The 22,755-nt window shown below is 44.2% G+C and overlaps 5 protein-coding genes and 1 pseudogene across 8 annotated transcripts; 3 read left to right on the top strand and 3 right to left on the bottom strand.

Annotated features, from left to right (window-relative positions):
* The first annotated feature begins 620 nt into the window (after positions 1-620).
* LOC135640210 (uncharacterized) lies at positions 621-2,114 on the top strand. 2 transcript variants are annotated; one of them, XM_065154446.1, is made up of 2 exons: positions 621-771; positions 916-2,114. In XM_065154446.1, the coding sequence occupies exon 2, from the start codon at positions 1,262-1,264 to the stop codon at positions 1,943-1,945; it is 684 nt and encodes a 227-aa protein (XP_065010518.1). In that variant the 5' UTR covers positions 621-771; positions 916-1,261; the 3' UTR covers positions 1,946-2,114. The 2 variants fall into 2 exon arrangements, with proteins under 2 accessions (XP_065010518.1, XP_065010517.1); XM_065154445.1 differs by having other exon boundaries at positions 621-778.
* A 3,696-nt stretch (positions 2,115-5,810) lies between these two features.
* Positions 5,811-7,622, top strand: LOC135640522 (pentatricopeptide repeat-containing protein At4g11690-like). Its single transcript, XM_065155040.1, has one exon. The coding sequence runs from the start codon at positions 5,822-5,824 to the stop codon at positions 7,295-7,297; it is 1,476 nt and encodes a 491-aa protein (XP_065011112.1). The 5' UTR covers positions 5,811-5,821; the 3' UTR covers positions 7,298-7,622.
* On the bottom strand, positions 7,350-8,267 carry LOC135641475 (protein rough sheath 2 homolog; annotated as a pseudogene).
* A 331-nt stretch (positions 8,268-8,598) lies between these two features.
* Positions 8,599-13,229, bottom strand: LOC135586392 (RHOMBOID-like protein 2). Its single transcript, XM_065155041.1, has 7 exons — positions 13,083-13,229; positions 12,606-12,943; positions 11,188-11,351; positions 9,827-9,990; positions 9,456-9,715; positions 9,083-9,209; positions 8,599-8,860 (listed from the first exon to the last, which is right to left on the bottom strand). Exons 2-7 carry the CDS (start codon positions 12,932-12,934, stop codon positions 8,738-8,740), a joined length of 1,167 nt encoding a protein of 388 aa, XP_065011113.1. The 5' UTR covers positions 12,935-12,943; positions 13,083-13,229; the 3' UTR covers positions 8,599-8,737.
* Positions 13,230-14,086: 857 nt separating this feature from the next.
* LOC135641805 (protein IWS1 homolog 1-like) lies at positions 14,087-18,826 on the bottom strand. 2 transcript variants are annotated; one of them, XM_065157542.1, is made up of 12 exons: positions 18,222-18,803; positions 17,726-18,066; positions 17,259-17,643; positions 16,309-16,529; positions 16,072-16,201; positions 15,794-15,856; positions 15,626-15,703; positions 15,262-15,350; positions 15,077-15,148; positions 14,799-14,952; positions 14,560-14,672; positions 14,087-14,342 (listed from the first exon to the last, which is right to left on the bottom strand). In XM_065157542.1, coding segments are annotated over exons 2-12 (1,326 nt in total). In that variant the 5' UTR covers positions 17,746-18,066; positions 18,222-18,803; the 3' UTR covers positions 14,087-14,341. The 2 variants fall into 2 exon arrangements, with proteins under 2 accessions (XP_065013614.1, XP_065013615.1); XM_065157543.1 differs by lacking the exon at positions 14,560-14,672 and having other exon boundaries at positions 18,222-18,826.
* Positions 18,827-19,239: 413 nt separating this feature from the next.
* On the top strand, positions 19,240-22,317 carry LOC135581593 (scarecrow-like protein 9). Of its 2 annotated transcripts, none has more exons than XM_065157540.1 (2): positions 19,240-19,501; positions 19,839-22,317. In XM_065157540.1, exons 1-2 carry the CDS (start codon positions 19,255-19,257, stop codon positions 22,244-22,246), a joined length of 2,655 nt encoding a protein of 884 aa, XP_065013612.1. In that variant the 5' UTR covers positions 19,240-19,254; the 3' UTR covers positions 22,247-22,317. The 2 variants fall into 2 exon arrangements, with proteins under 2 accessions (XP_065013612.1, XP_065013613.1); XM_065157541.1 differs by having other exon boundaries at positions 19,327-19,458.
* Positions 22,318-22,755: the final 438 nt, after the last annotated feature.

Here is a 22,755-nt window from a genome sequence, read left to right as displayed (position 1 = left end):
AACTTGTGGTTGTCATAAGAGGTCTAAGTTACCTTCCACTCATCTGTCTGTTTACATAAACAAATTCAAATTAGAAAAACATCATCTTCCTTCTCATTTATGATAAAAAAGACAATCATAAACTTTCTTCATTTCTTTTATAAAAAGGAAGACGATCTCAAGTTTTTATCTTATCCTTTAAAATATAAAAAACATATTTTGAGAAAAATTTATTTTTTTATTTTTCGAATTGCTCAAACTCACGTTTAAAAATATCAGATTACGAATTGAAAAGATCAAATGAAAAACCTTCGTATAAATGATACCTTAATAGCACAATATTTTTATATTAGAGATACTTCGAATAATTTATCTAGATTATATCAAACTGATTAAGATTAAGAAATGACAGTCGAAGATGCCGTTTAAATTCTTCTCGCTGCGCACCTCTCTTTAATTTGTTCACGTGTTTCCATGATAACGATCCGTAGATTCTCGACAGGGTGCTAAGAACGACGTCCACATCGCCGCATCAGAATTTAGCGCGAGTGTAGTGTGCAAAGCCATCATGTGATCATCTGCTCGCTGCACGGTGGTCCTGTCGATGCCTGTGCATCATCTTCCATTACTACGCAACCGCATGTTTCATGAACTATACATGAATAAGGATGTCTCCGACTCAGATCCACCTATTTTCTGCGCACTGTGCATGTATTCTGGGAAATGTAGCAAGTGTTGGTAGGTGTGGCATCTCCGTTGCATTAATGACGGCAAAGCAGGGCCTCGGTTGATGTAAGTAGTACGTATCCCGAAGCAAGCAATTCAAGTGTCCCTACTTATGTGGAGCATGGTGGTTGATCGGTAGTCACCCACAGCAGCAACTCCTCTCACTTTTCTTTCTTTGGTTGCTGAATCGGCCTTCTTCTTTGTTCTTAGATCGTGTCTGGCATGACGATTAGGCACAGATCAACAACCTGCTCTGGTTACAGGTACTGCTTGTGGGAAGAAGACGGTACGGAATGACGACGGTAAGTCATACGCGAGCGGTAAAGAAGAGGAAGAAACATTGATCATGTTGATTCCGTCACCATACAGTAGGGTTCTGCCGTCGTATAAAGGAGAAAGTGGAGGACCCTTTCCGGTGACCAGGTGTGCTGTGACACCTAAAAGAACAAAGCAAGAAAGAGAACTTGAGCCTGACCAGGGACCTCACTAGAGCTCTTTTCAGTCATCAAACAGCATAGCACGAAGAAGTGCAGTTGCCAAAGGGCAAGCAGGTAACATGGGAGAAGAGGAGAAGAAGAAGAAGAAACATAAGCACAAGGACCAGAAGAGCCAGCCACAAAAGCCTCCTCGCCGAGACAAGTCTGCGACGGGCGACCCTCACTTCAAGCCGAGCGCCGACGTCAAGGGCATCCGCTTCGGCGGCCAATTCGTGGTCAAGTCGTTCACCGTCCGGCAGGCGACGCCGCTGGAGCTGCTGCGGCTTCTGGACATCCCCCCGTCCTGCCTCAGCCAGTGCCAGAGCCTTCCCTTCCCTTCCACCACCACGTACCTGCCCACCAACTTCACCATCTTGGCCCATCATGCATGGCACACGCTCACCCTCGGCCTGGGCACCAACAAGTCCAAGGCGGTGATCTTCGTCTTCGAGTCGGAGAGCATGAAGGTGGCGGTGGACCGGCTGTGGCCGCGCATGATCCCGCTGGGGGACGTCAACAAGAGGCTCATCCGGGGGCTCGCCGGCTGCGAGATGTCGCGGTTCAAGTTCCGGAAAGGGTGCCTGACGTTCTACGTCTACGCCGTGCGGCGGCTGGGAGCTGCCGGCTTCTCTTGCGCCGACGACCTACGAAGGATCCTCGAGGCGGTCGTGGCCCTCAAGGACTTCTTGGACCACACGGCCATGCTCGCACTGCCCAGCCAACGAAGCATCGCTTTCCCGAATCCCGTTGCAATGGCACACTAAGATTTGTTCCTCCCTCTCTCTCTCTCTCTCTCTCTCTCTCTCTCTCTCTTTGATGCCTTTCAATTCTTTGACGGCCACAGCCACTTAAATCTCCATAGTTCTTTTTCTCTCCTTCGATGTGAGAATCGCCCTTGTTTCAGTGAAAAGTGAGATTACTTGTGCATGCGAATGCTTGTTTCATTCACTGTGCTGGCCATGAGGTCCGAAGCTCGAACACTCAAACTCCTCTCGCAGGTGCTTGTCCTATCCTAAGGAACACTGTTTGCTCTAGCTGGAACTGAAAGCCAAGGAGAACATGACCGAAGGGTACCACAGCATCTTCAAGAAATTTGGATGGTTGAGGTGAGCAGGAGGAATCGTGTGGCCTTTCTTCTTCCTTGGGTGGGAAGGGAAACTTTGGATAAAGATGCAAATGGGGGACCGGATGCGTAGGTGCAGCAGATGCTTTTTGACGAAGGAGGAGCAGCGGGTAATCATGGGTTTGTAGGTGAGGGTGGTTGGTTGGGTGGATGGACGGACGGACGGACGGACGAATTGATGATGATGACAGGTGGTGGTGGTGAAGGTGCCGTTTCTTTCCGGCAAATAGGAAGAGGACCCAATGCCGGTCGCTCCCGCTGGCCCACCAAAGGCGGAGACGGGGACACCACTTGCATGCTTTACTCTCTCTCACGCCTCTTTCCTTCATCATGGCCGGTGGGACCGACCTCGCTTCCCTTTCCGGCTTAATACACCTACCAAGAGAGAGAAATTTTGGAATCGGACTATCGATTGCAAGCGATTTTGGTTTCGGATTTAGGAATTGATTATTTTATTTTTTTTTTATTTTTTTATTTTATTAAAAAAAAGTCTCTTCAATTAGTCATTTATTATTAGAAGCGATAGATTCGTCATTTGGAAGGAATTTAGGTTTTTTTTTTTTTGTTAGTTTGGAATCAAATGAGAATTCAATCATTTGAAATCATTGGATCATTAATTCTGTATAATTCCGGGAAACAACTTTGAGCCGTGGCCTAGGGGCCGATGCGGCTCGGTTCAGGCCCGGATGATGGGGAATCTTTCCGGGACGACCTTCGAGCCCGTCGAGGTGCTTGGATGCGATGGTCGAGACAGGGTCATCGTAGCCTTCGGGCAGGAATTTCTCGTCTTCGCGTCCAGCAGTGGGGACCTTCAGTTTCGCACCTGCACAAAGGTCGGGTTGAGGTGCTCAGCTCAACCCCTCCAACGATCAAGTTAGATGATAGTGGTTAGGGGCGTCTTTCTTTTTCTTTCTCCTCCCCCCCCCCCCCCTTCGTTCGGAATGCGAGGGTATCTATAGGGAAGCTTACCATTTCCTGATGTGCCCGCTTGCAGGGGGCAGGCTGGTAACGTCCGACACTGGTGTTGGCGTGGCATGAAGAACCGGGCCTGAGCAGGCGTTAATGCACCTCGACCGACGTTTTGGTCCGTTTGACCAGGTGCTGTCACGTTGATCGAGGCGTGAGGCGTCATCTGACGTCAACCGAGTCTTATCATAATCACTATCCTCATCATATTCTCCCCCGGAAAGAAGCTATGCGTCGGTCGTCGTAACGGGAGTCTCTTCAATTAGTCATTTATTATTAGAAGCGATAGATTCGTCATTTGGAAGGAATTTAGGTTTTTTTTTTGTTAGTTTGGAATCGAATTCAATCATTTGAAATCATTGGATCATTAATTCGGTATAATTCCGATTCTTAATCGGTTTGATTATGATTCAGGTCTATTTTGAACCGAATAATGATCGGATCTATTCATTGATTTGTGTCGATGAATGATAGGCTTCTTATTTTGAAATATCCATTATGTTTTATTCGGTTCATAAATCATTTAGATTGATAAGAAGGAACACATATGTTATGTTATTGGAATAAATTAAATAAGATCTCATAAGTTGAGGGGCCGGGCGTTGATGATATCATTACATGTACTGGAATTTTTTTTTTATGAAATGGAGAATTTAATGGATGCTCTAATTTACAAAAATTTTGTTCATGTTTGGAGCGTCATGCTAAAATGCTAAAAGATTGTCATGAGGATGTTTAGAATTGTTAATGATATTTTAAAATCAATGTTGAATATCAATATACCTGACTTAACTAAATTATTGTGTTTTTTTCATACTATTGCATTTGGAGGAATAAAAGAAGCTCGTTGGAAAATAAAAATAAAAAATATTATATCTTCCGATGATGGACAATCATCACACTCATAACACCTTCGTCAACGGATCGTTCATCATTTTTGTTTAATTGTATATATGTTTAATAATATGTTTTACCTTGTTTTTATACGTTTTATTTAAAACTTATGAGCAGAAATAATTTATAGGGCTGCAGAGCAACCACATATTAGAATGGGTAAAACTATCCTAAATTGATTTAATTTTCGTGTGTTGTTTTCTGTAAACTATATTATGAAGCAAAATATCAGCTATCTCAGTACCCTAGAATCACCTGGATGGCACAGGGTTATATGGGCATCTGAGATAGTGTTAGGTATTAATTAGATTCACAAGTTCGCATATAATACCTATGGGAACTTACAAACGTGCCTGACACCCAATGAGTAGTTGTTTACGGACTTGTGACTATTTATTTACCTTCTAAAATTCTTATTTTTCCTTTTCTTTTTTTTCCTCTTGCATACTAAGTGTTTGTTAAATTGCTCATAAAACTGTCATCTTTGTAAGACGTTGGGACTTGTCAGTCACTCGTTTTTTGAACTAATCAATTTGCTCTTTTACAAGTCATTCGAGACCTAAGCGAGATTCAATTAAGTTGACCCTTTGCAGACAGATAACATAAGGATACCTCACGATTAAGCAATTCTGACTAAGTCCATAACTTTATGGTATTAGAGCAAATAAGCAATTCAACCAAATAACATAAGTTCGTAATCTTACCATGGTGAAGTACCATAGTGAATTGAGCAAGATGAGGTAACTTAGACTATTGCCTCAAGCAATCGTAGGTAGGTTGTAAGTGCAAACTTACTCTAAAGTTATTAGAGCTACTGAAGAGGATCACGATAATAAAAATGACGAGTAAGAAGTTGGTTATTCTCCGTAAGTGGAGGAAGCATAATTCGAAGCACTAACTAAGAAGAGAAACTTTAAGAAGAGGTTTACAACTATGAAAACCTACTTTGATATTTTCGAAGTGAGTCCAGAGGAACTCTATCATGGCAATGAAAGTTTCTTTAGGTAGAAAACTCATAAGAGGAGGAGGAATCTTAAATCAAAAAAGTCGAGTTCCGAGTAGATAAATTGACGGAAGACACCAAACACTTCATGTAGCACCTACACGAAGTCATAACAAAACTCATATCTAATATTACACTTGTGTTACTCTAATATAAAACTTGAAGGCACCCAAATCGCATTGTTATGTGGGCGCTAGTGATACAAAGGAAGCTTGAGAATTTTTTGTTTGATATAGAACAATACTTTTAAGTTATAAGGTAAGCATGATGATTTTGGGTCTAGGAGGGACCTATTTATAGCAAACGGAATAAATTTTATGTTTCCTAAGTAGATAATTTGAAATATGAACTCCTGAGAGAGTGACACAATTCCCTTTTGGGTATGATATCCGGACAAAATATTTATGTTTATACTTTTAAGTCCGAATTAACTATAATATAATTCCCATATCAAGTTTCTAACTTAGAGTTCATATATATTTTATATAAATCATAAAAAAACTAAAAATAATCTTTTAAATATATCATGTATTAAAATAAAAATATTGTTTTCTATAATGGTCTGTTTTATGATTTATATAAATATATACTCACAGATAAGTAAGTATATGTAATCGATGAACTCAAAACTATTCTTCTGCAAGCAAGCAAGACATGCCTTCAACCCATAACCCCTTCCTTCTCATTCAAAAGATCATCAAAACCCAGCCGATTCACCACCCCGCCACCACCTCCCTCATCTTCCGCCTCCTCATCGACGCCCACATCCGATCCCAGAAACCCTGCCCCGCCGCCCTCTGCCTCGACCGAATGCTGCGTTGCGGCCTCACTCCACCTATCACCACCTTCAACCGGCTCCTCCACCTCCTCCTCGCATCCGACCTCCTCCACACCGCCTCCTCCCTCTTCCTCGACGCCAAGAACCGCGTCCCTTTGGACGCCTACAGCTTCGGCATTATGATCCGCGGCCTCTGCGACGCCGGACGCCTCGACGAAGCTTCGAACTTGATGGAGGAGTTCGAGGCCGGCGGCTCGCCGCCCAGCGTGGTCATGTACACGACTTTGATCGATGGGTGCTGTAGAAGAGGCAGCTTTGATGCGGCGAGGCGATTGTTCGATCGGATGAAGGGACAAGGCGTGGCCCCCAATGAGTTCACTTACACCGTCATGATCAGCGGGTGCTTCAGGAACGGCTTCTCCAATGCCGGGTTCGAGCTGTATGACGAAATGAAGCGCGCGGGAGTCTTTCCCAATCTCTACACATACAATGTGTTGATGTCCCAGTGTTGCAAGAGTCAAGATCTGGTCTTCGCCTTTCAGTTGTTCGACGAAATGACGGAGAAGGGAGTGTTGCCGAATGTTGTGACGTATAACACACTAATCGGTGGGTTTTGTAGGCAAAACATGGTAAAAGACGCGACGAAGTTGTTGGTGAGGATGAGGGATGCTGGACTGAGACCGAGTTTGGTAACTTATAATGTTCTCATCGACGGGTATTGCCGAGCAGGAAAGATGGTGAAAGCTTCTCGTGTATTGAACCAGATGAAGCAAAATGGTCATTCTCCGAGTATGATCACTTACAATGTACTCATCGATGGGTTTTCTCGAGCTGGAGATTTGGTAGGAGCAGCCAATGCCTATCGAGAAATGCAGGACAGAGGGTTAACCCCCACGAACGTAACTTACACAATCCTCATCGATGCTTTTGCTAGAGAAGATGACATGGACAGAGCTTTCGAGATGCATCGATCCATGGAGAGAGCGGGCTTGGCGGCAGATGCTCACACATACGGTGTTTTAATGCGTGGTTTGTGCATGCAGGGTGAGATGAAGGATGCCCGGAAGCTGTTCGACGCAATGAAGGACAAAGGGTTGAAACCGACTGATGTGATATATAACATGATGATTTATGGGTACTGTAGAGAGGGCAGTTCATACAGGGCGCTGAGGCTGCTGAGGGAGATGATAGGAAATGGAATGGTTCCCAATGCTGCAAGCTATGGTCTGACCATTCGTGTGCTTTGCAAGGATGGGAAGCGGCAAGAAGCCGAGGTTTTGCTGAGTAAAGTGATACACTCGGGCTTGCAGTCGTGTGAATCCATTAATGGAGCATTGTTTGACATGCAGTGACGGGATCACTTCACTTAATTTGGCCTTCCACACAGAAATCGAGACATGGGTCTCACCGTTCGTTCATCACGGCCGGTGGCCACTGCCGACGGCCCACCTGCTTAAGGAACTTGCTCGGCAGAATATACTTTGCAGCCCACTGCTCGGCGAGTTTCTGTTTTTTTGCTTCGGCGTACTTCCTCAAACCCTGCAATCTGCTCCCTGTACTTTGCTTCGATCCTCTCCGGCGCCGCCTGCCGCTCCTCCCTGAGTGTCATCCTCCATCTTATCCCTCGTCTGTCAAGCCTTTTCCGATTCCAGCTGCAGCTCGAGCCTCTTCAGCCTCCATGACGCTTCCTTCTTGTGCTGCATCCATGCTCGACGCCCTTCCTCTAATTCTCTGCCACAGTCAACCAGCTCCGACATATGGTGGCCGTCCTCTGAACTGGTCATTCTAGGCACAGCGCAGTGCCGAGCACTTGTCCGTCCGAGGCTGTCGTCTACTCCTCGCTCGGCTTGAAACCAGGGCTTTGACCGAGTGCGAAGGCGTTCTATGGGAGCCGGCATCGTTCGACAGCCACGGTGGAAGGAACAGTGTGGCCATGGGCAGTGGGAGAACGCGCCGATCTTGGACCAGCTTTTCTACGAAGCTCTCGAAAACGCCGTCGTATTTGCCCCGCACGTCGATACGCTGCTCTCTCTTTCCTCCCTCTGCTGCGTCTCGCTGAAGACCTCCCACCACTTGCCGAGCCGCTTGGCCGTGCGTGACGAGATCTCGGCGGCGATCTCGTTCCACTATGGCCGTGGGAGATGGGAGTGATCTAACACGTTTGGCTTTCAGGGCAGAATCGAAATAAACTCCCAATAATCTAGATTTTGCTGACCGCAGGTGAGAATAAGAATCAGGAAATGTCTCAATTTGCTTTCGTTTTAATATTTTTCGGGCCATTTTATCGTCAGGCTGCCGCACGGTATGTTCACCACGGCTCATGGCGGATTCAAAGCGAAGGCTGGGTTCTGCTTACTGCAGGTCAGAATAAACGACGAGCAATTTCTAAGCCTGACGACGTTTTAAAATTTTTTTGGGCCTCATTATCGGTTGGCGGACTTTCGGTAAGTTCACCACAAGTCCGCTCACCGCAGGCGCGAAGGAGTGCAGCTTATCCTTATTCACACCTGCGGTGAGCGGTACAATGTTCGAATCGTTCAAGCTGCTTATCCTTTTATGGGGGTAGAATTTTCAACTCTACATCATTTTGGTGCCCGTTTTCTCATAATCATGTGAAATGTTGTGGCTTCATCCCTAATTTACACCATTCAACTTCACAATAGACCCGTATGTTGATTCGGAATCTTTGTAAGCTTGAGAGTTGGCATATACATAAGAAATATAAGAAAAATTGAAAAAGCAGGGGGTGTTCATAAAGAAAATAGAAAAGTGGTAAAGAACATACGCATTCGTCAACTGCACAGCTGGGAGCAGAGTTCCTCTATCTGGGCTTCGGTTGCATTCGGCAAGAGGTAGCTACGGGCTCTTCTGTTTCCCCCACACATCAAGTTCAGGCTGTTCCCTTCTTGAGACGACTGCAAGAACAGGTAGCGGGGTGCCTTTTGTTGTTAGAGAACAGATGCAAACAGCATGTGTAACCTCCTTATATCTCTCTCTATCCAATCCACAAATATAATTAAGCCGTATCTCTCTATGGCCCCCCGTATTAAGATGCCACAGAACTTACATTCAATCACAGGGCTGGAAGCTTAGGCAATGGCATGCAATGTAGAATTGAGGAGGTTTAAGCATCATACCAAGCAAGAAATAGTGGATGATGAGCAACTCCTTATGGAGGTCGGCACGCAACTCAGGTAATGGCACCAAGAACAATAATCATTTGCGTTAACCCCTCGAAACAGCATAAGAATGCCAATGGTGAACCTGTAGGTTTTGAATTTTATCTCAGTGATTGAGAAGATAAGCCATGAGTCCTACGTAAAGAGAGAAGACCTAGAACCAGTATGATATATACGAAAACACAAATAATCAAGATGATTATACACTACCTGCATGGCTTACCGATAACATGTGGGCAGAAAGTTTATCGGTTTCCCAACAAAAGGTTTATTCTATGAACATTCTCCACCCCAGAACTCGTAAATTGAAAGCATTAGCTGTATCACTTACCCGACAATTAGAAGAATGGCAGCAGTGATCCATAGTATGTATTGATACAGCTTGTGCTTGTGTTTGACCGGAGTTGCAAGATATCCAGGTGGAACATTCTTTTGGGCAACCCACCCAAAGTGGGGGCGAATCAGGAGCACAAATCCAAGAAGAAATCCAGAAACAAATCCCCCAATATGAGCAAAGTTATCCACATGTGGTAGGACTCCAACAGCCAAGTTGATTGCTATGATGAGCACAAGCGTAAACAGTGCTGCACACTGAAGAAAGAAGAATGTCAACAGCATTAAGAAATTTATAGGTATTTTCCAAGTCCAGAAGGTATCAGAAGCAGCATAGATTTCACTTAAATGAGAACTCTCCAATATCACCTTATTTGTGTAGATCGTCCAATTGGTTAATAGTTCAGAAAGCATGCCACCGAGCAATCCGAAAAGTGCACCAGAAGCACCAACAGAGATACTTGATTTGATGAACAGAGCAGACATCAAACTCCCACCAAATCCAGAAATAGCGTATAGCAGGCCGATCCGTGCTGCAAAAGGAAAGGAAAATATTGAGATGCCCAGAACAAGACTGAAAGAACCCTCTCCCCATAACAAATCCCAGAGTACTCAGTGATGCAGGAAAGCAGCTCAAGATACTCAACACGTCTAGCTGTGTTTTCACTCGCATCACCGAAAGGCCAAATATGCTTTTATTGTAATAGTAATATGGATTTTGATCTCCCACATCTATCAACAGAATATGCTTAGCAATCATATATTATAAATTGAATTAACTGATCAGCATCGATATATACACCTAACACTATGACCACTCGTGTTAAAAATGACCTATACTCCGTTTCAATCTATCCATGCTAACATCAAGAGTTTTATTTTCACACTTAACTCCATGTAAAAGGAGAAGAAATAAGAAAAATAGTAGAAAGTTGAACAATGACACAATAAACTAGAGAATAAAAGTAGTAGTACTTTCCATCCATATTTATACAGCTTATCTTCTAAAAGCTCCTTGATGTCTTGAAAACTCAACAATGGCAACTAGGAATACCTTGATAGTAAACAGGGAAGAATAGGGGACTCTATGTGCTTACTTTTTACTTCAATTATCCCATCATTAACCTCCAGATTATTCACCACCTTTGTCAATGGATCATCCACAATTTGTAAGGTTGATCATCACATAAAAGAGAAAATTTCAAACGGAAGCATCTAGCTCTAGCGGTCCAACAAAGGCTTTTCCTTTAGGATAAACTGCCTAATTGGCAAATAAGTTTTATTGTTGCTAATTGACTTTTCCGCAGATGGCATTGTTTTTGCATTATATGGAACACAGACATGCAATCTGGTATTGTTAGAAGCACTTGATCCGATAGTATAGGAGTCATGCATTATGTTGATGCTAGATGCTAAAACAAGATTAACCGAATCCCAGATCATAACTTCTTACAACTCAGATAGGATAAAGCACTAGAAGATTCATATTCAGGAATGCACATACTAAACAAAGACCCCTCTGCAACTCTATAGAGTCAACAGAGACATGCAGGTATATTCATGTTTCTAACACATACAATAAATCAAGGCCATGGAAGTTTCAAATTTGGCTTCTCGTGAGTGGCCCTAATAAGGCAGAAGTTAACAAGCAAAATTGCAGATACACCAACATGCAATATACTATTGTTTGCATATCAGAAAAGCCAATTTATAGTTAGACTGCCACATACCAAATCCAAATTCTTGCTCAAGCCGAATTCCGATTAAGAGAAGACTCAACATATTGGCAAGCACATGGATGACTCCAGCATGTAGCCAAATGCAAGAAATCAGACGCCATCCTTGGTGTTCATGAACCACTTTACGCACATCTAAAGCACCCAACTTCTCCAACCTGAAAAATTGATCACATTTTTGTTAGTTAGATATCCTCTATAAGACACTAAATGTCGTAGAAGAAATAACAAATGTTTAACCATTTAATTTGCAACATAGAATGATCCAACTTCATCAGTATTCACAATTTGACCGACGGGAAAGATCCATCCAAACTTCTAACATAAGCATAAAGCAGTTTCTGGAGCAGCAAGATTGGCAAATCCCTTATCGCATTAACTCAAACCAAAGGTGGCAGTCATGGTAATAACATATCAAGCATGTTCCGATTACATATTCACGTATCATAAGCATAAAGTATTAGGATCTCTAGTAGCACAGACAGAAAACAGATGTCTGAATTGGAACTTTTCCTCGTGCAACAGCAATCATATAGCCACCACGAAGGGTGCCACTTAGGATTCTTGCTTGCAAGACAAGAACCTAAAGACTCAAGTGCCCAAACACAGAATACACAGGAAATTTCACACATCATCACCTAATGAAACCGGTGGCAATCAGAAAGATGAATGCAAGGTTATGATTCTACAACCAAAACTATGTCAACTTTATCAATTCCAAGTTCCAACTCCAGCCAACCATTAGCTCCAGCATTTATACTCCTCCATCCCCTCTCGATGACTACATCTCAGTACACTTTTTCTCTTACCACTAAAGTTGCATAATTATCTATCTACTCAAGAGAAGTTGTATGATTTAAATCAAGCCCAATTTACATAAACCATAACTATGATGACATGCATAAAGCACAAAACAAGGCCACTAAACATTGCACAATCTGATAGCTATGAGAGTTTTAAGAACGAAGAAAGACACAGGAGGCGATCATCAGTTTACCGATGACAAATGTGGGTAAACGGTCAAGGCGTCCATCAGCTTGAAAACCAAAATTGGAATTTTTCTGACAATCTCTAACTCCCAATTCCAATCCAACACATACACTCCTTCAGCTTCTCTTGACGATTTACATACAAGCACATAACATGTGATAAAAATCAAGCCATGTTTAAATGAAGCATAGCTGGAATAAGATAAAACTAAGGCGATCAAAACATGTACAACCAACCACTATATGAATTTTAGGATTGGAACATCAGCCTAATCCACTAATAGAAATAGGCCCATCCATCATCACGAGGATTCAATGCTCGAGAGATCAAACCCCCAATAATGCGATGACGAATCACAATTGTGACGAAATTAACAATAGCAGAAGCTTTCTTTTCTGTGAAAATAGAACAGAAAGACTTACGTTGAGGACGACGGCCCGAAGAGGGGATTCTCCTTCAGGGGCTGGAAGGCGAACCGGCCGAGAAAGACGGCAACGCAGTCCCCCATATAAGTCTTGGGGCAATCATTCTCGTACATGATGACGGCGAACACAACCAGGTTGGCCAGGACGAACGCCGGCACCAACCAGGGTGTCCACCTCCGGAACGGACGGTGCTCTGGCGGGGGCAGGCCCCGGCACCCCGGCGGCTGCGAGGCAGGGAACGGCGAACCGGCCGGATTCAAGTCGTTGTCCCCTTGCAGCCCCTGGACCTTGATCTCGATATCCGACGCACCAGATTCCCTCCCCATGCCTTATTACTGGATTATTGCGATGAAAAACAAATTAGTACGGGAAAAATCGATCCATTGTTTAAGGAGAAGAGGAGGAGGAGGAGGAGGTGAGCATCAGAGAGAAGAAAATGAAGAAAATTAGAAAAGGATTAGGGGATGGGATTACTTGCAATTGATGGAGGGGAGGAGAAGCGGCGGACGGCGAAGGTACGAAAGAAGAAGAAGAAGAAGAAGAAGAGAGAGAGATCGTCGGTTTGGCGCGCTTTCTTCTATTGGGATATCTTCTGCCGGGGAAAATCTCAGCGGTGCGAAAGAATAAGAATTGGACGGGGGAGATCACATGTCTCGACAAAGACAGGGAACACACAACAGGGGTGGACGCAAACGAGGCCCGATAACGACGCCGGGCCACACACACCGAAGAGGAAGCTTAGCGGTTAACTGAAAGGGACCTCCCACCTACGTCATCTCCGCCCGTGACGTGGGCCCGTTCCCCGGTCGGTGACTCGGGCGAGGCGGACCGTGTTGTCCACGCCAGAAGACCCTTGCCGTCTTCGTCTTCCTGTCGTCGTCGTGTTGGTTGTGGCACGTGCCCGGCACGGACGTGGGTGCCCGCGCGGTCCGCCTGCGACGCAGCTGGTAGCGGTTAAAGAATTAGCTGACCAACCCGCCAGTTAAGCTTAGGCAAGTGTTTGATGGGCCGAGCTTGACGAGCTTCAATGTTCGGGCCTGCGTTCATAGTGGAATGGCCCTAATGTCCGTCCTGGGCTTAACATTTCAAGACAATTTTCCTACAACACTATACCGTACAGAAAAAGGAGAGATTTGCCTTGAACAAACACCAGTTTCCAACATGGGATTTTTTGCAAGAAGAAGCCGCCAACAAAAATAGAATAGACATCATTCAGCAGATATTTGTGACGAAGGTGATATAAAAAAACAAAAACAAACGGAAAGTGTCAACCAGTTTAGTCGTTAAAGAATTTTGACAGTTCATGCATTTGCCTTTTGTAAAAAAAAAATTATTAAAGTACTATGCTCACTTGCCAATCTGATGATCCTTAACTGGAGAACGTTCCGACTCGAACAATCACCGATATCATCGTTCTGATAAAAAAAAATTAAAAAAAAACTCGGATACAAGAATTTGGTGAAACTATTCTCCCAACATTCAACCTTCAATTATTTTCAGTTATTTATCAAAAGATATGTTACATCATTGTGGATGAGAGAAGTACTACTCAGAAAAATGTTTATGTTTTGTACACTCAGTCGACCACCAGCTCAAATGCTCTTAGAACTTGTCGCGCGCGCATATGATCACTAACTATAAATACATGACAATGCCACGCCCCTCGCTACTCGGTTTCAATGCCTGAAGCTGCCTCATTTTTGATGTTTTCAACTGCCGCAACTTCTTGTTTATCTGGAAAACAAAATGTTGATGTCAGTAACATTAAAAGAACATATGAAAGATTCAAACTTACAGTGAACATTTCAAAGCACAGGAAGTAAAATTCCGTTACACAAAATACATTCCTTTCTACATTGTTGTTGCACAAAAGTAACATTCACAACACCTCTCCTAGTTTCAACCAAATCAATCATGAAATTTAGTTTCTCACTGTATGGATATGACTGACCACAAAGTTTCTATTGATCTATTTCCTTCAAACTGAAGTGCAGAAACTGAGAATACTGCCCGTTGAATAGCCATACATGCTGACGCCTCCCACCCCAGAAATAATGAGAAACACTGTAAAGAGTGTTTAACTTAAGTTTTTTCTGAATTATAGTAAAGCAATAGTTGTAAAATAGTTTTCTGATTCAAAAACCATGCTGGGAAGATAAAACATAAAATCTATAGGTTCTCCATATCAACCTTTAACCGGTGCTGATCATGCATCACTTGCTTCGCTTGTGCTCTGACTTCTTCAGGATCAACTAGAGACCGAGGGCGCACAACAAAATCTAGAGGCAATGCTTCAGGGACAGAAACATGTTGTCTGGTTGCTGCCTGTCCAGTTCTTCGCAGACTACACCCAGACAAAAGAGAAGCTAATTATATATCTCATGATCAACATAGCTCCACTTAAATTCAATAACTGAGTGTTTCATCCAAAAATAGTAACAGTGCAAATAAGTGGTGGGTAGTCTTACTTTGAAAGTTCATCCAGATCCAAGCGTATCCAGTTATCTTGAGATTCCAGTCTCCTTGCTTTAGTAAGGTGCCTTTATTTTCCCAAACAGATAGTATTTCAGAAAAGATATATCAAAGTAATAACATGAACATGCTAAAATCTTATAGAAATTTCCAGAACAAAGGGGTAAAACATAATAGATACTTCTGAGATAGTTGTCTGTATGGCTCTCTCTCTTCATCAGAAGTCCTCATATCCTCAAATCTAGTACTCTTGTTAAATATTGATCGACTCTGCACATGATTGTTTAAAAAGTCAAAATAAATACATAACCAATCAACCTATGAATTATGGAAGACAAAGTTAACATTAAGAATATATATATGTATATGTATATATATATATAACATATACATATATGTATATATATATATATATATATATATATATATATATATATATATACACACATATACATATACTTATATATAAGGGACTATATTCGAATAAAATTAAAATCATGTTCTAAGAACTAGATCCAACTTGCAAGGATAAAAAATCTCATTACCCATCTATCAACCAATTCTTTAGCAAGTTTTCTATTGGAAGTTGTTTCCTCATCTGATTTTGATAAGAACATTATCACCTGCATGCAGAAAATTTAGAATTGGTAAAAACCTCATGAAAATTCAGAGATGGTGTCCACTAAGAGGATGGCATCATAATTATCACTCACCTTCCCGATACCACTTCTTTTTAGTTGTTCTCTTCTGTCACACTGCTCTAGATCAATAGGAAACTGCATGGTAAAAGCACATTGTCATGATTACATGCAATTAACCAAACGATGTAAATAAGGATTCATTATCCTGCATTATTCCAGAAACTTTCACATTGCTATGAATAACCCAGAAAAGATCTCTGACAAGCATATGATAGGAAATATCATGTTCCCAACTCACAAAAATAAAAGAAAGAAAGTTTCATAAGCTAAAGATGGGGCATCATACATACATCGGAAAGTACTTTTAGTATGGCAGTTCGGACATTCATATTCGGAAAACTTCCATCAGGCAAGGGTTCAAGCCAATTTTTCAGAAGAGATAATACTCCATGATCCAAGAAATCTTGCTGAAGTGTTTTCCTGTATATGGGGGAAATCTCAAGATGTCAGCAAGACAAAATGTATCAAATGAACACAAGTCCTGATGGTTTGAAACAACAGCACTTTCTTTACCATAGAAATCTTACTTAGAGAGGGCCTCAACAAGTAATGGCAGCTTCCTGAGTTTGTTAATGGCTGGTTTGTTCTGCCTGTTCAGCTCAGCATCTTCTTCAGTCACCACCTCTAATTCAGCCATAACGTGTTCAACAAGCAAAGATATTTCAGCATGGGACTTCTCATATTTCTTCTTTTTCCCTCCCCCATTAAATAGTTGCTGAATTTCATCATCTTCTTCACCCTCTTCTGCCTGAAAGAAACCAAAAACAATGAAAATGAATAATACAAACAAACCGGTTCCATGTATCACTAACTGCCTGAGGATGAGCAACTCTAGCACTAAATAAATGCCTTCAGCTTTAGGTATATGGTTATAGTAGAAACCAATGTAAATGCATATAAAAACAAAGTGGTTCCATCTGTTACTAACTCATACAATTGTTAGCTTTCGAAGTGTATCAAGCAAATGCATTCTACATATATTTTCTTCTTTATTTTCCATATTTATAAAATTGCTTTTAAGATAAATTTGATAATAAATTCCTGCACTTACAAATCAAAGAATTGTCATGCAGTAGACGAAACAATTTTTTTTTTAAATGCATAAACACTTGTTTTTAACCGAATGGAAAAAATACTTTCAGACCTCAATTGCATGCATATGCAAGTGATATCAGAAGCTGAATATTGAGAATATATGAATATTCTAGTCAAATCAATCAAAGATAAGTGTCTAGAAGTATACACCATAAACACGAGATAAAAGTGCAGCTGATAGTATAGCTTTGTCAATCAAAGTATTCATCTGTACAGTTTGCTGCTTACCAAAACAATAAAAAGAAATGGCATTCAGATGTCATTGCTTTAAAATAAATTCTAGAAATCAATCAAGAAAAAGTATGACTCGCTAAAAGCAAATTAAGTAATAAAGAAGACGACCGCTGAAGAAATTAGAAATTTTCGAAAAGCATATTCAGACCTCTAATTCGCCTCTGGCTATAGTGTTCCTTGATCCACTCCCCACTTTTCCCTGCTTGGTGGACGGCGTTCCCTTCCTCTTCTTCTTCAACGACAGCTCTACGTTCCCCGACTTATCCAATCCTTCGTCGCCGAACGCCGCCATGGGGCCGCCACTGCAATGCGGCGGGCCCTCGTTCGCGCCCTTCATTATAAGCCTCTTCCTCGGCTTGCCGCCCTTGCACTCGTTGGCAGAATCCATCACCGGCGTCGGTGAGCGGCCCCACCGCCAGGACCTCCCGTCAACGTTGCCGTCGTCGTCGACGCGATCGGCCGGCTTCAGGGAGCGCTCCCGACAGGACGGCATGTTCGAAACCATCAATGTCTCACCATCCTCGTCCAGAAAGCTGCCAAAAGAAAAAAATCAAGACCAAGCATCCCAGAAGCGAAGGAAGGAAGTGTAACCAAGGTTTGAATCCAAAAACGTACCCATCATTGCCAAAGGCCATGGCCGAGAAGACAGTGAGAAGGCGAGAAGACACACTCGACGAGGAGGACAGAGCGAGGAGTATATATGGAAGTGAAACCCGAGTCCGAGGCGGATACGGATTTCCTCTGGGTTTCGGAATTAATTTTTCCTTGTGGAATTAGGATATGCGCACAACACCTCTCGGCTGCAATCACTGTCGTCGTTTCGCGTGATCAGAAGGGCTAATGATCGATTCTTGTTTTTGTGATATTACGCGTCAACAAGGTGTTCGATACATGTCCTGCGACCGGTACTCATTTCGATATCTCCATTATAAGAACATATTCTACTTTTATTTCTTCTGCGAATTCGATCGAAAGGAAACGAATTCGACCAACGGGATGCATCACGAAGACGTACGAAAGAGAAATCAGTCATCAGAGAAGAATTGCTGGAGTGCGGAAAGATGGGAACAAGAACCCGATGCCAAGATCGGCAAACGATAAAGATCTGTACCTTTTACTCTGTCAGGTCGAATTCGAGTGCGAGAACAGAGTGACCGTCCTTGGAAATGAGTTGCGTCCTCGCACTCTTTTGGATCGGACTCGTTCTTCTCTTCCATCTCGCGGAGCTCATCCTCGTCGAAGAAAAAATCGAACAGCGGGTGAAGACTCTTGTTCATCTCGTTGTCCTCGCACCACGAAACATGGGAAACAAGTCGAAAGCCGCTCATTCTTTTGTCAGGAAAACCAAAGGAAACGCGAAGAAATCGTAATGCTTGGATCAACTCGAAGGAACAGAACCGAAATGAATCCAAGAAGCACCTTCGTCGTGGGAGAACCGTGACATGGAGCGGGCTCTCCCAACGCCTTCGATTCACAGGTGCTACCAACGGAGAACGAACAGGCGCGACAAGAATCACGGAAACAAAGAACAAATTGCTCAAGATTGCTCATATTTCTTGGCGATCTTGGAAGAGGAAGCGAGAGGATTCAGAAAAGGTACGGGAAGAAACCCGAGATGGCGAGTGAGGAAGGGCGACGGGTTCGCAGACGTCGGATCTGAGATCGCGGATGCGGTATGGGCGTGTGCCGGGGGACACGGATGAGACGAGAGGACCGCTTACTTGGCCGTCTGTGACTGGCTCTCTGAGGAGTGGGCCCGAATGCGTCAGACTAAACTCTAACGTGCAGCTTGGAGAGTTTTGGGCCAATCGGATAAGAAATTGTGGGTGAATTGGGTCCATTATGGTTTCAACGTGCAGCTTGGAGAGTTCTTTACCTCCCATGATCCTGACTCGCCAAGCATACGTTGCTGGGTCAAAGGCTTCATTATATTTGGCCGCCATGACGACAAGGAAAGCATTCAGTTCACAAAAGCAAATAACAGGCATAATATCAAACACCTTATATGCAAAGTTGTAGGAAAGATAAGACTTCTCGAGCGAGGAAGAAAGTCGCATCACGTTTTCCTGGAGTTCCACTCGTTTGCTTTGAACATTGTTTTATTAGGGGTGGAAACCATCTCATAGCTTTAACGGCTCCATCCAATGTATCAGCCGACCTGCGCCGAGGCTCCCACGTCGACACAAATTAAACATTACTATCGGCGGTCAAACTCGCGTCTTCCTCGTCGGTCTCGGCTTCCCGTTGCAGAAAGGGCGAGCCAAGTATGGACTTGGAATCCTACTGCTCAATATGCCTTCATATACATAAAGGCGAGGTCGACTACTGATCAAAGTGCCTCGATTAGGGTAAGACGGGAGCTTCCTTGTGGTGATAGATTCTGTAGCCAAGGTGACGTCTTTTTGATGATTTTGGCCTTCCTCTTTCTTGTCGATTACTTTGTTTCTGCCGGCTGTCACTTCCATGGATTCCGTGGATCCATTCGCTTTTAGTTTGCTTGTTCCTTGTCATTTCGTGTTTTCGTTCAGGCGATGTTCGATGGCATATCTAATTTGCAGCTTTGGCTTGTTCTGCTTCATCTGTGTTCCTGTTTGAAGATCCAAAATGACATCTTTCGTTTCTTTTAGATCTTGGTCGTGCTATTCTTTGCCTTCCTCTCTTGTTTTTGTTGATCGGGCTTGGGGTGATAGATCGGAAAAATAGTGACCTTTGGGAAATTTTGGTGCAGAGGATGATGAGAAGTCAGTAGCCATGGGAACTGGAATTCGAGATCTGCGAGGAGCGATGAACGGGTTCAAGCATGACCAGCTCTTCCCTGGTCCAATCACTGCCGATGGTCTCAAACTCAAAGGGCTGCCGCCACCGACGACCGCCGCCTACCTGGATGGCTTCATCGATGTGCAAGATGGTCCTTTTCTTCAGGCCTCTTCTGATTCTGCCTTGAATGCGAGTGCTCCGCCTTCGTTCATGGATGATCTCTTCACCGAGGAGGACGCCTTGAACAGCTTAGATTTGGGAGGACAGCAGCAATCGTCGAACCACCGGAGTAGCCGGCTCGACCTCCCAGATGACCATCCTGGTCTCCCGCCCTCGGTCTGCACTCCAAACGCCAACGTTTCGCCAGTGACCGAGACAGGTACCCTGGACGACTCTGAGATCTTCTCTGATATCGGTCTCAACTACATTAGTCAGATGCTCATGGAGGAGAACACCGATGATAAGTTTGATGTCTATCTAGAGAACCCAGCCCTCTTTGATCCAGAGAATACCTTCCTTGAGATCTTACGTGAGAACTTGACAGCTTCACCTGGTCAACCACCATTATGTTCCAGCCATTTCTCTGACAGCCCGGATGGTGACCACCATGGGAGCTCCGGTAGCAGCACGGTCATGGACAACAGCCACTCGTATGATGCCCCAGAGACTCAACCTGTCCCTATCGATGACTCCCCGCAGTCTTCGTTTTCCTTCGTGAATAGCTTCGGTGATATCTTAGAAGGGGTGGAGGAATCTCTTCTGAGCACTCTTGTAGCTCCTGATCTGCCTGCCGACAGCCAACCCGCGTGGCAATTCCAGGGAGGGATTGAGGAGGCACATAAATTCCTTCCGAGCAATGATAAGTTGGCGATCAACTTAGAAGCCAATAATTTCTACCTACCACAAGTGCCAAATGAGGGGACGAGACTGGTCGAGGTCAACGCAGAGGGTGGAGTCAGTGAACATGCAGTTCATCCGTCGAGAGGTCGGAAAAACCGGCATGGCGAGGATCTGGAATTGGAGGAGGGAAGGAGCATCAAACAATCTGCTGTCTTCTCCGGGGAGACCGGTCGCACCAAATTGTTTGATGAGGTTTTCCTGTGCAGCGGGGGGAGTTGCGCCAAGGCCGTTGACAAATTCCGAGAAAGATCGCAGAACGAAGCAAGTAAAGTCTCTCACGGCAGTCGTTCCAAAGGCAGGAAGGGTCGAGGGAAGAAGCAACCGAAGAGGGAGGTGGTGGATCTAAGTTCTCTCCTGACCCATTGCGCTCATGCCGTGGCCGCAGATGATCATCGAAGCGCAAATGAGTTGCTGAAGCAGATCAGACAGCACTCCTCGCCTTTTGGAGACGCAAACCAGAGGTTGGCTCATTGGTTCGCCGACGGCCTGCAGGCTCGCCTCGCCGGTACAGGGAGCCAGATCTACCATTCCTTGACGGCAAAACGGATTCCCGTCACCGACGTCCTGAAAGCTTACCAGCTTTACATGGCTGTCTGTCCTTTCAGGAAGGTCTCCCATTTCTTTGCGACGCAGACCATTCTCAATGTGGCAGAGAAGGCAACGAGGTTGCACATCATAGATTTCGGCATGTACTACGGATTCCAGTGGCCATGTTTCCTGCAACGCCTCTCTTCTCGGCCTGATGGCCCTCCGAAGGTTCGGATGACCGGCATCGACGTCCCCAGGCATGGATTCCGCCCGACCGAGCTGATCGACGAAACGGGGCGTCGCTTAGCCGATTACGCATCCAGCTTCCGCATCCCTTTCGAGTTCCGCTCGATTGCAGCGGCCAAGTGGGATGACATCCGAGTGGAGGACCTCGACCTTCGTGACGACGAGGTGGTCGTCGTCAACTGTTTGTACCGGTTCAAGAACCTGTTGGACGAGACGGTGGTGGTGGATAACCCGAGGGACAAGGTGTTGAACACCATAAGAAAGATCAACCCGGATGTGTTCATTCACGGCGTCGTCAATGGCACATACAGCGCTCCGTTCTTCGTCACCCGCTTCAGGGAAGCTTTGTTCCACTATTCTTCCTTGTTCGACATGATCGGGACGAATGCGCCACAGGAGGATGAATCGAGGCAGCTGATCGAGAAGGTCCTCTTCGGCCGAGAGGCGCTCAACGTCCTTGCCTGCGAGGGCACGGAGAGGTTGGAGAGGCCGGAGACTTACAAGCAGTGGCATGTGAGGAACCTGAGGGCGGGGTTCGTGCAGCTTCCATTGAACCGCGACATCGTGAAGAATGTGACGGATAAGATGAAGTCCTGCTACCACAAGGACTTCGTCGTGGACGAAGACAAGCGGTGGCTGCTGCAAGGGTGGAAAGGGCGTATCGTTTATGCCTTATCGACATGGAAATCCAATAGTTCCTACTAGATTTGCTTCTAATTCTTTGCGTCTTTGTAGCATACGACGTGAATGAAGTTTCATTTTGCATCGTTCGTTCATGGAAATTTTTGCCTCTCTCGTTGAAGAAACACTCCATCGTCTACCAAAAATAAAATCACCAGTCAAACCATGAACGAATGCAGCAAAGTCAACTTCCTTTTTTCATGCGCAAACAAGAGTTGTCTCGATCACAACAGATGCAGCAAAGTCAAAGCTGCAAACATCTGGAAAAGATAATAACAAGACAAAGGTGGCAATGAATGCCGTCGACACCTCCGACCTCGTCTCTTCCGCAAGTGCACTACATGGATTTCACGAAGATAAACACGGAGAAATCTGTGCTAAAAGCAGCGAGACGTCGAAATCTCATCCTGCAACTATATAAATTATGTTTCAATCTTATTGCATGCGCTAAGGGAGAAGATGGCGCTATCTTTGATCGAAGACGGGAAAGAAAACGGTCGCTCATGTGTCTGCCATATGGAAAACACGGGAAA

Source organism: Musa acuminata, chromosome BXJ3-6 (genome assembly GCF_036884655.1).
Source record: "Musa acuminata AAA Group cultivar baxijiao chromosome BXJ3-6, Cavendish_Baxijiao_AAA, whole genome shotgun sequence".
Classification (NCBI taxonomy): Eukaryota; Viridiplantae; Streptophyta; class Magnoliopsida; order Zingiberales; family Musaceae; genus Musa; species Musa acuminata.
The sequence above is the reverse complement of the archived record's forward strand: the minus strand, read 5'-3'. Positions and strand labels throughout refer to the sequence as shown.

Excerpts from the sequence above, each read along its gene's own strand:
- LOC135640210 (XM_065154446.1), top strand. The coding sequence starts at position 1,262 with ATGGGAGAAGAGGAGAAGAAGAAGAAGAAACATAAGCACAAGGACCAG.
- LOC135640522 (XM_065155040.1), top strand. The coding sequence starts at position 5,822 with ATGCCTTCAACCCATAACCCCTTCCTTCTCATTCAAAAGATCATCAAA.
- LOC135586392 (XM_065155041.1), bottom strand. The coding sequence starts at position 12,934 with ATGGGGAGGGAATCTGGTGCGTCGGATATCGAGATCAAGGTCCAGGGG. Across the intron at positions 11,352-12,605 it reads TTCGGGCCGTCGTCCTCAAC|GTTGGAGAAGTTGGGTGCTT; the intron begins GTAAGTCTTTCT and ends TCAATTTTTCAG. Across the intron at positions 8,861-9,082 it reads CATCCACTATTTCTTGCTTG|TCGTCTCAAGAAGGGAACAG; the intron begins GTATGATGCTTA and ends CTGTTCTTGCAG.
- LOC135641805 (XM_065157542.1), bottom strand. The coding sequence starts at position 17,745 with ATGGCCTTTGGCAATGATGG. Across the intron at positions 16,202-16,308 it reads CTTGTTGAGGCCCTCTCTAA|GAAAACACTTCAGCAAGATT; the intron begins GTAAGATTTCTA and ends CCCCATATACAG. Across the intron at positions 15,149-15,261 it reads TACAGACAACTATCTCAGAA|GCACCTTACTAAAGCAAGGA; the intron begins GTATCTATTATG and ends GGGAAAATAAAG.
- LOC135581593 (XM_065157540.1), top strand. The coding sequence starts at position 19,255 with ATGTATCAGCCGACCTGCGCCGAGGCTCCCACGTCGACACAAATTAAA. Across the intron at positions 19,502-19,838 it reads TGATAGATTCTGTAGCCAAG|AGGATGATGAGAAGTCAGTA; the intron begins GTGACGTCTTTT and ends ATTTTGGTGCAG.